The sequence below is a fragment of the Eulemur rufifrons genome, chromosome 6 (genome assembly GCF_041146395.1).
Source record: "Eulemur rufifrons isolate Redbay chromosome 6, OSU_ERuf_1, whole genome shotgun sequence".
In the NCBI taxonomy this organism is placed as follows: Eukaryota; Metazoa; Chordata; class Mammalia; order Primates; family Lemuridae; genus Eulemur; species Eulemur rufifrons.
The window spans coordinates 66,986,756-67,000,474 of NC_090988.1; the positions used below are offsets into that span (position 1 = coordinate 66,986,756).

The 13,719-nt window shown below is 43.9% G+C and overlaps 1 protein-coding gene across 1 annotated transcript; it reads left to right on the forward strand.

The window, feature by feature from the left end:
* Positions 1-435: 435 nt before the first annotated feature.
* On the forward strand, positions 436-13,443 carry NCR3LG1 (natural killer cell cytotoxicity receptor 3 ligand 1). Its single transcript, XM_069469651.1, has 4 exons — positions 436-698; positions 4,771-5,118; positions 9,878-10,204; positions 11,419-13,443. The coding sequence occupies exons 1-4, from the start codon at positions 617-619 to the stop codon at positions 11,511-11,513; spliced, it is 852 nt and encodes a 283-aa protein (XP_069325752.1). The 5' UTR covers positions 436-616; the 3' UTR covers positions 11,514-13,443.
* Positions 13,444-13,719: the final 276 nt, after the last annotated feature.

The following is a 13,719-nucleotide window of genomic DNA, read 5'->3' on the forward strand; positions in this document are numbered from 1 at the left end:
TTTGATTCCATAAACCACTACTGAAATGGCAGGCACATGAAGCTCCCCATTCCACTGAAATTCTGAAATCTTTCATCACGTAAATAATTTCCATGTCTCTCTTTTATAATAAACCAATGATATCTAAACTCCTGAAAAAAAAATTTACTAAGCGTGCCAAGAGGATGACCCGAATCCCGGGCCAAGATGTCGCGCCCCTGGGGGGCGGTGGGGAGCGCGGTGCGGAGCGCGGTGGAGGGGGGAGCGCGGTGGGGGGGGAGCACAGTGGGGGGGGAGCGCGGTGGGGAGCGCGGTGGGTAGCGCGGTGGGGGTGGGAGCGCGCTGCCCGCCCACTGCCGGCCGGGGCCACGTGGCTTCCTGGACCCTGACTGAGGTGTGGCTGGGCCGTCACGTCCCATAAGTTTCTTCCGGTGTGAATCTGAGGAACCAAAACGACTAAGCAGAGTTGCCGAGGGGGCCCAAAGATCTAGGACTTGCTGATACGGTGTTAGTAATCTTAATGTGCTCCTACGCCTGGTCATTGCTGAGGAGCTTTCACACTCTTCAGGTCTGCGGTCCCAGCTAGTCCCGGAGGAAGAAACTTCTCCAGAGAGAGGGCCTCGGAAGTGCTGTGGAGATGGCTGGGAGGTCCGCGGCCTCCGTGTCCTGGGACTTCTGGCTGCTGCTCCTGGTCCTGGGGCGCTGGCTGACCACGGCAGGTAGGACCGCGGCGGGATGGGGGTGGGGGGCGGGGAAGGTAGGGCTGCTCGTCAGCGTCCTGGAGTTGTATTTTTCAAGCTCCCCTCTCTGAGCCCTCCTTTGTGGATTCTGTTAGATACGGAGCCAAGGGAGAGACATACGAAGCCTCTGTGTAGCAAAATGCTGTTTATTTTGGGCATCTGGATGCAGATGGGTGGAGGCGAAAAAGCGTCCAGGGAGGAGAAAGCCTTGGTTTTATAGAGGGTTTCTTGGGGGGTAGTGAGTACCTGGGCCAGAACAGCCGCTGCAATAAAATTTTTTTTTAAACAACCAATTTCTGGGACCCCTGCATCAGTCTCATCCCGTAGAGATAAGAGAGGAGAGTAGTTCCGTCCTTATGGCGGGGGTGGGGGTGGGGGTGGGGGTGGGGGTGGGGAGGAATGCCGCAGCTGTCAGATTTTGTAACCTCCGGGGACTCTCCAGACTCCTGCGGCTATTGTTTCACAAACCTCAGTTTTCTGTTAACCGCATTCCATCCCATACACACTTTTGGAGTTCCCACGTGGAACAAATCTAACAGATTCATCTACTAACTCAACAGATTTATACTGAAGGTACTGAAGGCCGGGCACTTGTACAAGCCGGAGGCAGTGCCTCCTTCGGTCTCGCGCTCTTAGTGCCTCCCTATGGGGCCTCTCTGACATCAGCGTCGCAGCTGGAGCTGGGAAGAAAAACAGGGAGGGGGTGAAAAATAAGAAAAATACTCCATGCCAGGCAGGGTGACTCAACGTCTGTAATCCTAGCACTCTGGGAGGCTGAGATGGGAGGATTGCTTGAGGTCAGCAGTTCAAGACCAGCCTGAACAAGAGCAAGACCCTGTCCCTACTGTCTCTACTAAGAACAGAAAAATTATAGCGGGTTGTGGCGTCAACGGAAAAGAAGCCAAATTCTGTAAAATAATTTTAAAGAGATTTATTCTGAGACAAATTTGAGGACCATGACCTGGAGCCATGCCCAAGAAACCTTGAGCAAGTGGACTCACTGTGGTGGAGTTATGGTTTGTGTTTTATACATTTCAGGGAGACAGGAATTACAGGTGAGGTCATAAATCAATATATGGAAGGCGTACATTGGTTTGGCCCGAAAAGGTGGGCCATCTCAGAAGCGGGGGTTTACAGGTTTTAGGTGGTTTTAAAGATTCTTTGACTTGTAATTGGTTAAAGACAGGAAGCTTTGTCTAAAGGCTTGGAATGTTTTAGGATAAGGAGCTCTGTTAATCAGAGACAACCTCCCCCCCACCCCCCATATATTTGTTGTGTAAATTGAGGAAATGCAGGTTTGTCTTGCACAGCCTTAGGCCTATTAATGAGTTAGGAAGGGCCGGGCCAGGTGCCTCACACCTGTAAGCCTAGTACTCGGTGGGAGGCCGAGGCGGGTGGATCGCTCGAGGTCAGGAGTTTGAGACCAGCCTGAGCAAGAGTGAGACCGCCCCCCCCATCTCTACTAAAAATAGAAAGAAATGATCTGGACAGCTAAAAATATATATAGAAAAAAATTAGCTGAGTATGGTGGCACATGCCTGTAGTCCCAGCTACTCGGGAGGCTGAGGCAGTAGGATCGCTTAAGCCCAGGAGTTTGAGGTTGCTGTGAGCTAGGCTGACTCCACGGCACTCACTCTAGGCCCAGGCAACAGAGCAAGACTCTGTCTCAAAAAAAAAAAAAAAAAAAAATGAGTTAGGAAGGATGTTCCCAAGAAGGGAGGGGGGTCATGATGAGGCATGTCTGACCTCCTTCCTCGTGGCAGGCTATTTAGTTTTAGGATATCTCCATGGCCAAGAGGGGGTCCTTTCAGTCAGCCGGTGGGGGGAGCCTTAAGATTTTATTTTAGTTCACACTGGTGACACGTGCTTTTGTAGGCCCAGCTACTCGGGAGGCTGAGGCAGGAGGATCTCTGGAGCCCAGGAGTTGCAGCTTGCAGTGAACTTGATGACGTCACTGTGCTCTAGAGAGCCAGAGTGATAGAGGAGATCCTGTCTCAAAAAAAAGAAAAAAAAAAAAAAAAAAAAAAAGGCTGGTCCCTGGTCTGAAGTGTGAACTAAAAACAACAAATAGGGGCCGGGCACAGTGGCTCACACCTGTAATCCTAGCACTCTGGGAGGGCTAGGCGGAAGGATTGTTTGAGCTCAGGAGTTGAGACCAGCCTGAGCAAGAGGGAGACCCCATCTCTTAAAAATAAATAAATAAAAACAACAAATATGGGTGCTTGTCCACTTGCTCAAGGCTTCTTGGGCATGGCTCCGGGTCACGGTCCTCAAATTTGGCTCAGAATAAATCTTTTTAAAATTATTTTACAGAATTTGTGCTTTCCTAATGACAAGGTCGAACAACAACAACAAAAAAAGACAAATAATAAAAAGTAATAAATAACATAAAAAAGAAAGGTTAAAAAAAAGGAAATAAAATTATTTTACAGAATTTGGCCTCTTTTCTGTTGTCAGAAGATGTAGTGAGTTATCTCACTTGATTGTTCAGACAGTTACAGATTGAATTCCTTGTTTACTACTTTCCCCCTTCTAACTACTGTACTTGACTAGGCTTAAAAAAAAAAAAAAAAACAAAACCTGAAACCCAAAACTCTGCATTCCACATGGGTTTCAGTGAGTTGGGGAGTGTTTTAACCCCATGGTGACATCCAAACGTTCTCTTTTACATTTCTGGGAACTGTGATGGACACATTCTGCCTAATATATTGAACAGAAAACTAAAAGGCTGAAACACATATGGAGAGATATTTAAACTATTTCTAACTAGAAGAATAGAAATTAAACAACAATGAAATATCACTTGACACTTACTAGACTGGCCAAAATAGCTCTGTGACGCCAAAGGATGGTGGAGGGGCGTGGGGATCAAGGAGACCTAAGCCACCCAAAGATGTATGCTCACTGTGAAGAATGGAGCAGCCACTTCAAGCAGTGGACTCCATACACATAGCAACGTGAAAGGATCTTGAGAATATAGTGCCAAGAAGAAAAACAATGAGACATTTAACTCAATACCATTTCTGTATAAGTTTGAGAAACAAAACAAGACACAGTCTTTAAAAGAATGAAAATATAGACATTAAACAACTTAGAATGGTTGCCTGACAGGCAAGAGAAATGAAAATAAAAAATAATAGTGTTTCTATATATTTGTAATGAGCAATCTGAAAATAAAATTAAGAAAAACAATTCCATTTACAATAGGATCAAAAACAATAAAATATTTAGGAATAAATTTAACAAAAAGAACACAAAATATACACTCTGGAAATGAAAATATTGCTGAAAGAAATTTAGGAAGATCTAAATAAATGAAATGGAAAAAAATTCCTGTCTTAGTCTATTTGGACTACCATAACAATACTGTAGACTGAGTGTCTTAAACAGAAATTTATTTCTTACAGTTCTGGAGGCTGGGAAGTCCAAGATGATGGTGTGGCTGATTTGGTTTCTGGTGAGGGCTCTATTTCTGCTTTGCAGAAGGACACCTTCTTGCTGTATCTTCACATGGCGGCAGAGAGAGAGAGATCTCCTGCCTTTTCTTATAAGTGTACTTATCCCATTCGTAAGGACTCCCCCTTTATGACCTAATCACCTCCCAAAGCCCCTACCATCAAATACCATCGCATCAGGGTTCAGACCTCAACATATGAATTTTGGGAGGACACAAACATTTAGTCCATAGCACATCCAATGTTCATAGATTGGAAAACTTAACAGTGTTAAGGTGGCAGTACTCCCCAAATTGATCTAGAGATTCAATATAATTCATATCAGCAGCTGACTTCTTCACAGAAATTGATAAGTCGATTCTAAAATTCATATGGAATTGCAAGAGACCCACAGTGGCCAAAACAATCTTATAAAAGAAGAACAAAGTTGGAGGGATCTTATGTGGATTGATAAGGGGCTGTGAACTAAGGGTCTCTGTACTGAGTCCTTCCACCCCTAAAAGATATTTGTTTCCAACTACATGATAGTGTTTGACAGTGTCAGGCCTATGTTTTTTCCAAGGGTCTTCCATAACTGTGTTCCATTATTGCCACAGATTTCCTGGAAGTGGAGATGGCAGGGAGAACCCAGATCGTGTCCCTGAATGACAATGTGACCATCTTCTGCAAGATCCCCGGTTCCCCACACCTGAACATCAAGATTATGGGTATTACCTGGTTTCGAAAGAGTCAGATGTCTGAAAAAGAGGTCAAGCTGTTTGAATTTTTTGGAGATCATCAAGCGGCATTCCGACCTGGAGCCATCGTGTTCCCATGGAGGCTGGAGAAGGGGGATGCCTCGCTGCAGCTGCCTGAGGTCCAGCTGGGGGAAGCAGGAGAGTACCGTTGTGAGGTGGTGGTCACTCCCCAGAAGGCACAAGGAAGGGTCTGGATCGAAGTTGTGGGTGAGGGTCTGAGGGAAATACCCTGTGGTTCCTGTGGTGCTGGGGTTTGGGGTGGAGACGTTAGGTGGGCCGAGGGGAGCAGAGGTTTAGAGCATGGGCCAGGGAGTTAGACAGACATGGGTTTGAGTCCTGGGCTTCCATAGACGTTGGACAACTTTGGGCAAGTTATCAATCACTCTGAATCTCAGTGCTCTTCCCTCTAAACAAAGGTAACGGTACCTACTTAGGAGGATTTTACAGAAGACTCTATGAAAAGTGCAGGTGAAATGCTTAGCACAGTGCTTGGTCCATTGTAAGTGCTCAGTGAAAGGCAGCCATAGTAATATTACATAATCCACCTATCCTGTGGACAGTCTTTACTGAAGAGGCACCTCTGAAAAGTAGTTGGGAAAGGAAAGAGATGCGGGGCTCTGGCTCCACAGATCTAAATCTTATTCCAACCTTGCTGCTTCCAAATGGAGTGAGTGGTTGGGCCAAGCATTTACTATTTCTGGGCTTGAATTTTCCCATATACAAAATGAGGTGTTAACTTATCTGCCTCAAAATAAGGTAACATGTGAAAATGCCCAGCTGAGTACCTGTTGTGAGGTGGGTTGGTTCTTAATCAAGGCTTATAACAACACCACCATCCTCCTAATACCTGTTTGAGCTCCACTTTTCTCTATTTTAAAATGGTCTGATAATATGTGGCTGAGCTTGGTGGGCATATTAATTTGCTGAGGCTGCCATCGCAAAAGGCCACTGACTGGGTGGCTTAAACAACAGCTATTTATTAATTTATTTATTACACATGGTTGTTTTTATTATCTTTTCTGGCTGCTCTGAGTTTAGATTGGGAAAGTAGCTGAACTTTCAGAGCAATGTGTTCATATGCAAGGAAGAAATCAAATTTCAGATTTGAGATTTCTCAGGGAGCAGGGAGAGGTCATATGAGCAGACAGGCAGAGGGATGATAAGAATGCAGTTTAGCTCTTTCCTAAGTATTCCCTTCTCTTTTCCCCAACTTCTGAGGAAGCCCTGAGCCACAGAGCTCCGCCCAACCTCTTACTGGATCAGACCCTGTTTCCTCAATGCCCGGGGCTTCCTCATTCAACAGCCATTTATTTTCTTATAATTCTGGAGGCAAGAAGTCTGAGAACAAGGTGTCAGCAGGGTTGGTTGCTTCTGAGGTCTCTCTCCTTTGGCCAACTTCTCCCTGTGTTCATGAGGTCTTTCCTCTGTCCACATGTCTGTGTCTTAATTTTCTCTTCTTATAAGGACACCCGTCATATTGGATTAGGGGCCATCCCAATGACCTCATTTTAACTTAATTACATCTTTAAAGACCTATCTCCAGATACAGTCACATTCACAGATACTGGGAATTTGGGGGGAACACATGAATTTTAGGGGGACAAAATTCAGACCATAGCAGAAGAGCAGTGTATATGAGCCCTCCATAATTATACATAAGACTTTGAACGTTTTGTATACATTAATTTTGGGGGTGGGGAAGTATATTAGTTAGGATTCGTTTCCTCTGCAACTGATAGAAAGCCTGGAAACAGTGGCTTTAAAAAAATTAATAGAGTTTATTTTTTAGGGCAGTTTTAGATTTATAGAAAAATTGCAAAGATAGTACAGAGTTCCTATATCATTCCGACCCCTGATTTTTAAAGGATAAGCCAGGCTTACATACCTATAATAAGGCCCTCTTGGTTGTGGTGTATAATCCTTTTTATACATTATTGGATTAGATTTGCTAATATTTTATTGAGAATTTTTACATGTATTTTAATGAGAGATATTGGTCTTTAGTTATCTTTTCTTGTAATGTCTTTATGTGGTTTTGGTAGGGTAATACTGGGCTTATGGAATGAGGTAGAATGTGTTGCCTCTGCTTCTACTTTCTGGAAGAAATTATAAAAAATTCATATTATTTTTTCCTTACATGTTTGGTAGAATTCACCAGTGAAAGCATCTGAGCTGGTGCTTTCTGTTTTTGAAGGTGATTTCTTTTTTTTTTTTAAATTGGTTATTGATTCAGTTTCTTTAATGGATGGATATAGCCCTATCCAATTTATCTATTTCTTCTTCTGTGAGTTTTGGTAGTTTGTGTCTTTCAAGATTTAAGTTATCAAATTTGTGGCCATTGAGTTGTTGATAGTATTCTTTTATTATCCTTTTAATGTCCACAGGATCACTAATAATCCCTTTTTCATTTCTGATATTAGTAATTAGTTCTCTCTTTTTTCCTTGGTTAGCCTACCTAGAAGCTTGTCAATTTTATTGATCTTTTCAAAGAACCAGCTTTTGGTTTCCTTGATTTTCTCTATTGATTTCCTATTCAATTTCACCAATTTCTGGTCTAATTTTTGTTATTTCTTTTCTTCTACTTGCTTTAGGCTTAAATTTCTCTTCTTCCTCTAGCTTCCTAAGGTAGAAGCTTATTAAGATTGTTCATTTTAGCACATCTCTCCTCTTTTTACATGTTTTCTCTTTTCTAATTTATTCAATGCTATAAACTCCCCTGTCAGCATTGCTTTTGTTGCATCCCACAAATTTTGATAAGTTGTATTTTCATTTTAATTTCATTTCATTCAAAATATTTAAAAAATTTCTCTTGAGACTTCTTTACTCATGTATTATTTAGAAGTATGTGGTTTATTGTCCAGGTAATTTGGGATTTTTCCAGCTATCTTTCTGCTTATTGAAATCTAGTTTAATTTCCTTGTGGTCTGAGAACATACTTTGCATGATTTCTATTCTTTTAAATACGCTAAGATGTATTTTATGACCCAGAATGTGATCTGTCTTGGTAAATGTTCCGTGTGAGCTCAAAAAGAATGTGTATTCTGCACTTGCTGGATAAAGAATTCTATAAATGTCAGTTAGGTCCAGTTCACTGGTAGTGCTGTTCAGTTTAACTATATCCTTACTGCTTCTCTGCCTATTGGATCTATCAATTAATGAAAGAGGGGCTGAAGCCTCCAACTATAATGGTGGACTTGTCAGTTTCTTTGGCAGTTCTGTCAGTTTTCTTCCTGCAGCTTCTCTCAGAATTTTCTCTTTGTCTTTCTAAAGTTTGAATATGATATGCCTAGGTATGCAGATTTTTTGGTATTTATCCTGCTTGGTATTCTCTAAGCTTCCTGGATCTGTAGTTTGGTGTCTATCATGAATTTTGGAAAATTCTCAGCCATTATTTCTTCAAAATATTTCTTCTGCTCTTTTTTCTTCTGGTATTCCCATTACATGTATGTTACACATTTTTTAATTATCGCACAGTTCTTGGATATTCTGGTGTTTTTTATTATTATAATTATTCTTTTTTCTCTTTGCATTCAGTTTGGGAAGCTTCTACTGACATCTTCAAGCTCACTGATTCTTTCCTTGTCAGTGTCAAGTCTACTGATGAACCCATCAAAGGCATTCTTCATTTCTTTTGTAGTATTTTGATTTCTAGCATTTCCTTTTGATTCTTTCTTAAGAGTTTTCATCTTTCTGATTATATTACCCATCCATTTCTGCATGGTATTTGCTTTTTCCAATGTTAATGCTCTTAATATTTTATTTTTGAATTTAATTTTATTATTTATTTATTTAGTTAGAGACAAAGTCTCACTCTGTCACCCAGGCTAGAGTGCAATGGCATCAGCCTAGCTCACAGTAATCTCAAACTCCTGGCCTCAAGCGATCCTCCTGCCTCAGCCTCCCGAGTAGCCAGGATGACAGGCACGCACCACCACACCCAGCTAATTTTTCTAATTTTAGTAGAGACAAGGTCTCACTCTTGCTCAGCCTGGTCTCAAATTCTTGACCTCAAGGGATCCTCCCATCTTGGCCTCCCAGAGTGCTTGGATTATGGGTATGAGCCACCGTACCCGGCCAATAGTGGCTTTCTAAAAGGCAGTTTATTTTTTTTTCACACTGATGTAGCTAGCCCAGGGTAGATATGTCAATTCTGTGATCATCTGGGAACCAGGATCCTTTTATGGTCATTCTGCCATCTTCAACATGTGGCGTCCACCTTGTGTTTAGAAATGGTTTCTCCATCTTCAGCCATCACGTGGCATTCCAGCCATTCCACAGGAAGTATGCAGGGGTCAGGGAGATAAGGGGACAGTTATTTTCTTTAAGACACTCTTTTTATTTAAGGACATGTCCTGCAAGTTGCTCATGCCATTTTGATTATATCCAGACCCACTAGACCCTAAGTTCACATGGCTACCCCAACCTGCAGTGGAGGTTCGGTGTTTTAGCTTTAACTTGGATATGTCTTGTCCAACTAAAAATGTGTAGAATGGAAACTGGGCAGCAATCTCTACCACAACAGTGTCCCAAAGCGTTCCTCAGATTCTGAAAGGTGGCTATAACACAAAGTAGCTTAAGAAACTCTGCTTTACAAAATCACAGCGTGTCAACACCCTGCTGGCACTGGCACTGACATACCCAGAATATTTAGCCTAAACAGACTTCCATTCAGTTCACTCTCATGTCCTGAAGGCTTGCTGTGGGTCAGACATCGGGCTGATAATGAGGAGTTCCCAATCTGGTACTGTAGCAATTCTCATTGCTGGGCATGGTTGCAGCCGTACCTATGCCTCAGAGTACCCATCGTTAAGCAGAGTAGGCATCCTGTGTTTTTTGTCTTGTCTGGCTGCAGGAGCAGTGATGCCCAGGCGTGTAAGTGAGGGAGAAGGCAGTTAGTGTAAGATGTGAGGATAAAAGGGTAGTTGGCTGCTGGGCTCAGCTCTGTATGACCTCTCTCCTCTGGCAGCTTACCCAGCCAGCAGACTATTTCTGGAGCGAGCCATGGTGAAGGGAAATGAAGATACACGTATTGTGTGTAAGTCAAGTGGATTCTACCCGGAAGCTATTAACATAACGTGGGAAAAGTGGACCCAGAAGGTTCCTCATCACCTAGAGATTTCTGAGGGCGTTATCACTAGTCCCGCCATCAAGAATGAAGATGGTACGTTTAATGTCACTAGCTACTTGAACCTGCAGTCCTCCCTGGAAGACAGTGTGACCATCTACCAGTGTGTGGTATGGCATACATCCTTGCTCACCCCCTTGAAGGTCAACTTCACCCAGACTGTGATAGGTAAGAGTCTTTCTGGACATTTTCCCTACTTTTCACCTTGTGGGGGTGTAATACAAGACTCTGATTCCCACGTAGTCTAGAGTCTTTGCTGGAGGCTGATGGGGAAGGAGAGAAAGCTTGGACTGGAGGGACTAAGCTGGGGTCTGGCCTAGCTCAGCCTGAATCAACAGTCCAGATGAGGTCCCTGCACCAGGGCAGATGGTCTGGTAGGTGGAGAGTGATGATAGTAGCTTTCAGGTGAGAACAGGCCTACTTGTCAGCTCATGGCAGCTTCAGGGTTCTGGGTGGTCCATATGGCTTGGAGTAGGAAGCTTGCCAGCTGGTAGGGGAATGGGGACAGGATCGTGCCCATGTCCCCTGAAGATAAGGGGCTGTTGGGGCCAGGGACCAGCCCTGCCAGCAGCCCTCCTAGTCAGGCTGCAGGTCCCCTGTAAACTGTTGGCTTGTAGAGGGCGAATCAGTAGTCCTGTCTTATGGGCCGTGTCCCAAGATGGGGAGGCTATAGTAAAGTGGTCCTGCAGATGCCCAGGGCTTTCCCTAGGCACACGAGGTCCTTAGGACAACACAACTCACTGCAGAACCCCTCCTACTGGTGGGGTGGGGCTTTTTGAACTCATATCCTGGTTGCCTGGTCACGGCTCTGGTCTTGCATGGGGATGACCCTACTGTTCAGAATTCCTGGGGCTGAAATGAGTAAGGAAGGCAGGGACTGACTAGGGCCCTTGGGGAATATGGTCAGGGTGTGCCAGGTAGGGCCTGGGGTAGTCCTGGAGGGAGAGAAGAATTGTTCTTGGAAGTGAGGATGAGGGGTATGTGTGGGTGGTGTGTTCTGGGGTGCAGGTGGGGTACATGTGAGGTATGGGGAGTATGAAATTGAAATGTGCTTTGTGTGTATGGCATGAGGGGTTTGGGTGGGATGTACATGAGTGATACAAGATGGTGTGTAGTATGGAAACTTTGAAGGTGTGGGTGGCACATGTATATATGTGGTGTTCAATCCTCCTTATTTTTGGCAAGTGCTCCATACAGTGTTTGACATATGGAGGTGTGTGTGATAGGAATGGAGATGCTGAGACACGTGGCAGAGGGTTGGTGGTTAGGTCTCTGACAAGGAAAATGACACAACCACACAGATGCTAGCAGCAGTTGTGTGGTCTCTCTGGCCCTTGCCAGTATGTTTCCTCTTAATGTTCTCTTTCTCTTTGTTTCTGCAGGATCTAAGAAGAGAGATGCCTCGTGGAGTATTCTTCCTCCTTGTCTTGGACTGATTTTATTATTAATGATTGGTTTGTGTTTTTGGAAAAGGTAAGGGCTCCAAAGCAAAGTTCAGCCCCTGTGTCTTGGAGTTAGCTCTAGGAATTCAGGGATCATAGCCATTGGATGGTGTTGGAGTTCTCAGGAATGATGCTGAGGTATCGTTAGTGTGGTACGTGTTTGTGGTGTGTGGCTTTTTCTGATGTTGCGTGGGGGAAAAACTTTGCCATCTGATCTCCATGTGGTGGTTTATGACTTTGGGGAGATGCATTGGAAAGCCTCCCTCTGTTTCTCCCTACTGAACAAGTTTCACTGTGAATTGAACCCGACCTTACTAGTTCAGACAGGACTTTGAACTCTGTGCGGGCTGCATTGCTGTTCTCACACATATAGAAACTCTGGCTCAGAGAGTGGAGTTGCTTCTATCAATTGCTCCTATTTTGTTTATACCTCAATGGAATAACTTACCACCAGATTTCACTGGTTTGACCAAGAATTTCTAACCCTCCCTCACTAGATAATTTCTAAATATCCAAACTAACGTGTTTCCAAACATGTTTATCCCTGACTGTGACCCAGATAGCAAATAAAATAGCTCAAGCTTTAGGGGCCCAAGAGACCAATGTAAAAGCATTGGTTAAAATGGTTCTAGGTAATAAAATGGCCCTTAATTACTATGGGCCTGCCAAGGCAAAATCTGTGCAATACTGATACATCTCTTTGTAAATGCTATAGGAAAAGTGGAATAATCATTTAATCAAGAAAAAAGTCTGTTTATCTAAAGTTGGCCAACTGGATTCATGGGACTATTCTCCTGGTTGGATCTAGGCCAATGAGAAAACTGGATATAAAGTGGGTTTTCAAATGTTTACTGTGATTTTTGTGATAGTTGTCATATTTCTTGCCTTTCTCTGATATCCAGGTACCATTGTGATAACCCCAAGAGCCAGCATTAATGCTTTCTTGTATTCTTTTTTAGACACCAGATCTTGCTCTATTGCTCATGCTGGAATGGGAGTGCAGTGGCACAATCAAATAACCTTGAATTCCTGGGCTCAAGTGATCCTTCTACCTCAGCATCCTGACTACAGGTGCACACCATCATGCCCAGCTAATTTATTTTTTTAAAGTTTTTTTGTAGAGACAGGGCCTCACTATGTTGCTCAGACTGGTCTTGGACTCCTGGCCTCAAGCAGTCCTCCTGCCTCATCCTCCCAAAGCGCCAGGGATTACAGACGTGAGCCACCTGGCCCATTGATGCTTATTGGAAAAGAAAACAAGTTGTTAGGGTCAGCCTGGATCACGTGGTAGTTTGCAAAGAGGGCTCCAATCCTTCACCCTCTATATGTCCATGTCCATTGACGTGTAACTTTGCAGTGCCTTCCATTCACGTGACTTGTTTCAGCCAACGTAATGAGATGGAAGTGAAGGCGTGCCAGTTCCAAACCTAGGCCTCAAGAAGACTTGTGTGGGCCGGGCGCGGTGGCTCACGCCTGTAATCCTAGCACCCTGGGAGGCCGAGGCGGGAGGATCGCTCGAGGTCAGGAGTTCGAGACCAGCCTGAGAAAGAGCGAGACCCCGTCTCTACTAAAAATAGAAAGAAATGATGGGGACAGCTAAAAAATATATATAGAAAAAATTAGCGGGGCATGGTGGTGCATGCCTGTAGTCCCAGCTACTCGGGAGGCTGAGGCAGGAGGATCGCTTGAGCCCAGGAGTTTGAGGTTGCTGTGAGCTAGGCTGACGCCATGGCACTCTAGCCTGGGCAACAGAGTGAGACTCTGTCTCAAACAAAAAAAAAGAAGACTTGTGTGTTTCCGTTTGCTTTCTCGTGTGCTTCTGATGTTACTGAGAGAAGGACATGTCCAGGCTGCTGGAGGATGAGAGACACAGGCCATGTCATCCTGGTTGCTTAGCAGAGGCCAGGCTGGGTTAGATGACACTCACCCAACTCTATGTGAGCCAGTGTAACTGAGATCAGCAGTGCCAACAATGTGTGAGAATACATTTGCTATTTAAATGCTTTTGATGTACTTTTGAGAATATTTTTGATATTTAAAATATTTCTATGTAATACTTAACATGTTTAATATTTAAAATATTTTTTAAAAGCCACTGTTTTAGACTACCTTGTTACATAGCAAAAGCTAACTAATTTAGCACCTCAGGAAGCTGAGGCTTGACCGGAAGGAGTGAGGTAGCCACAGAGGCGCGCTCCTGAGACCCGCTTCAAGAGATCCTGCGTGAGGAGTGTACTGAGC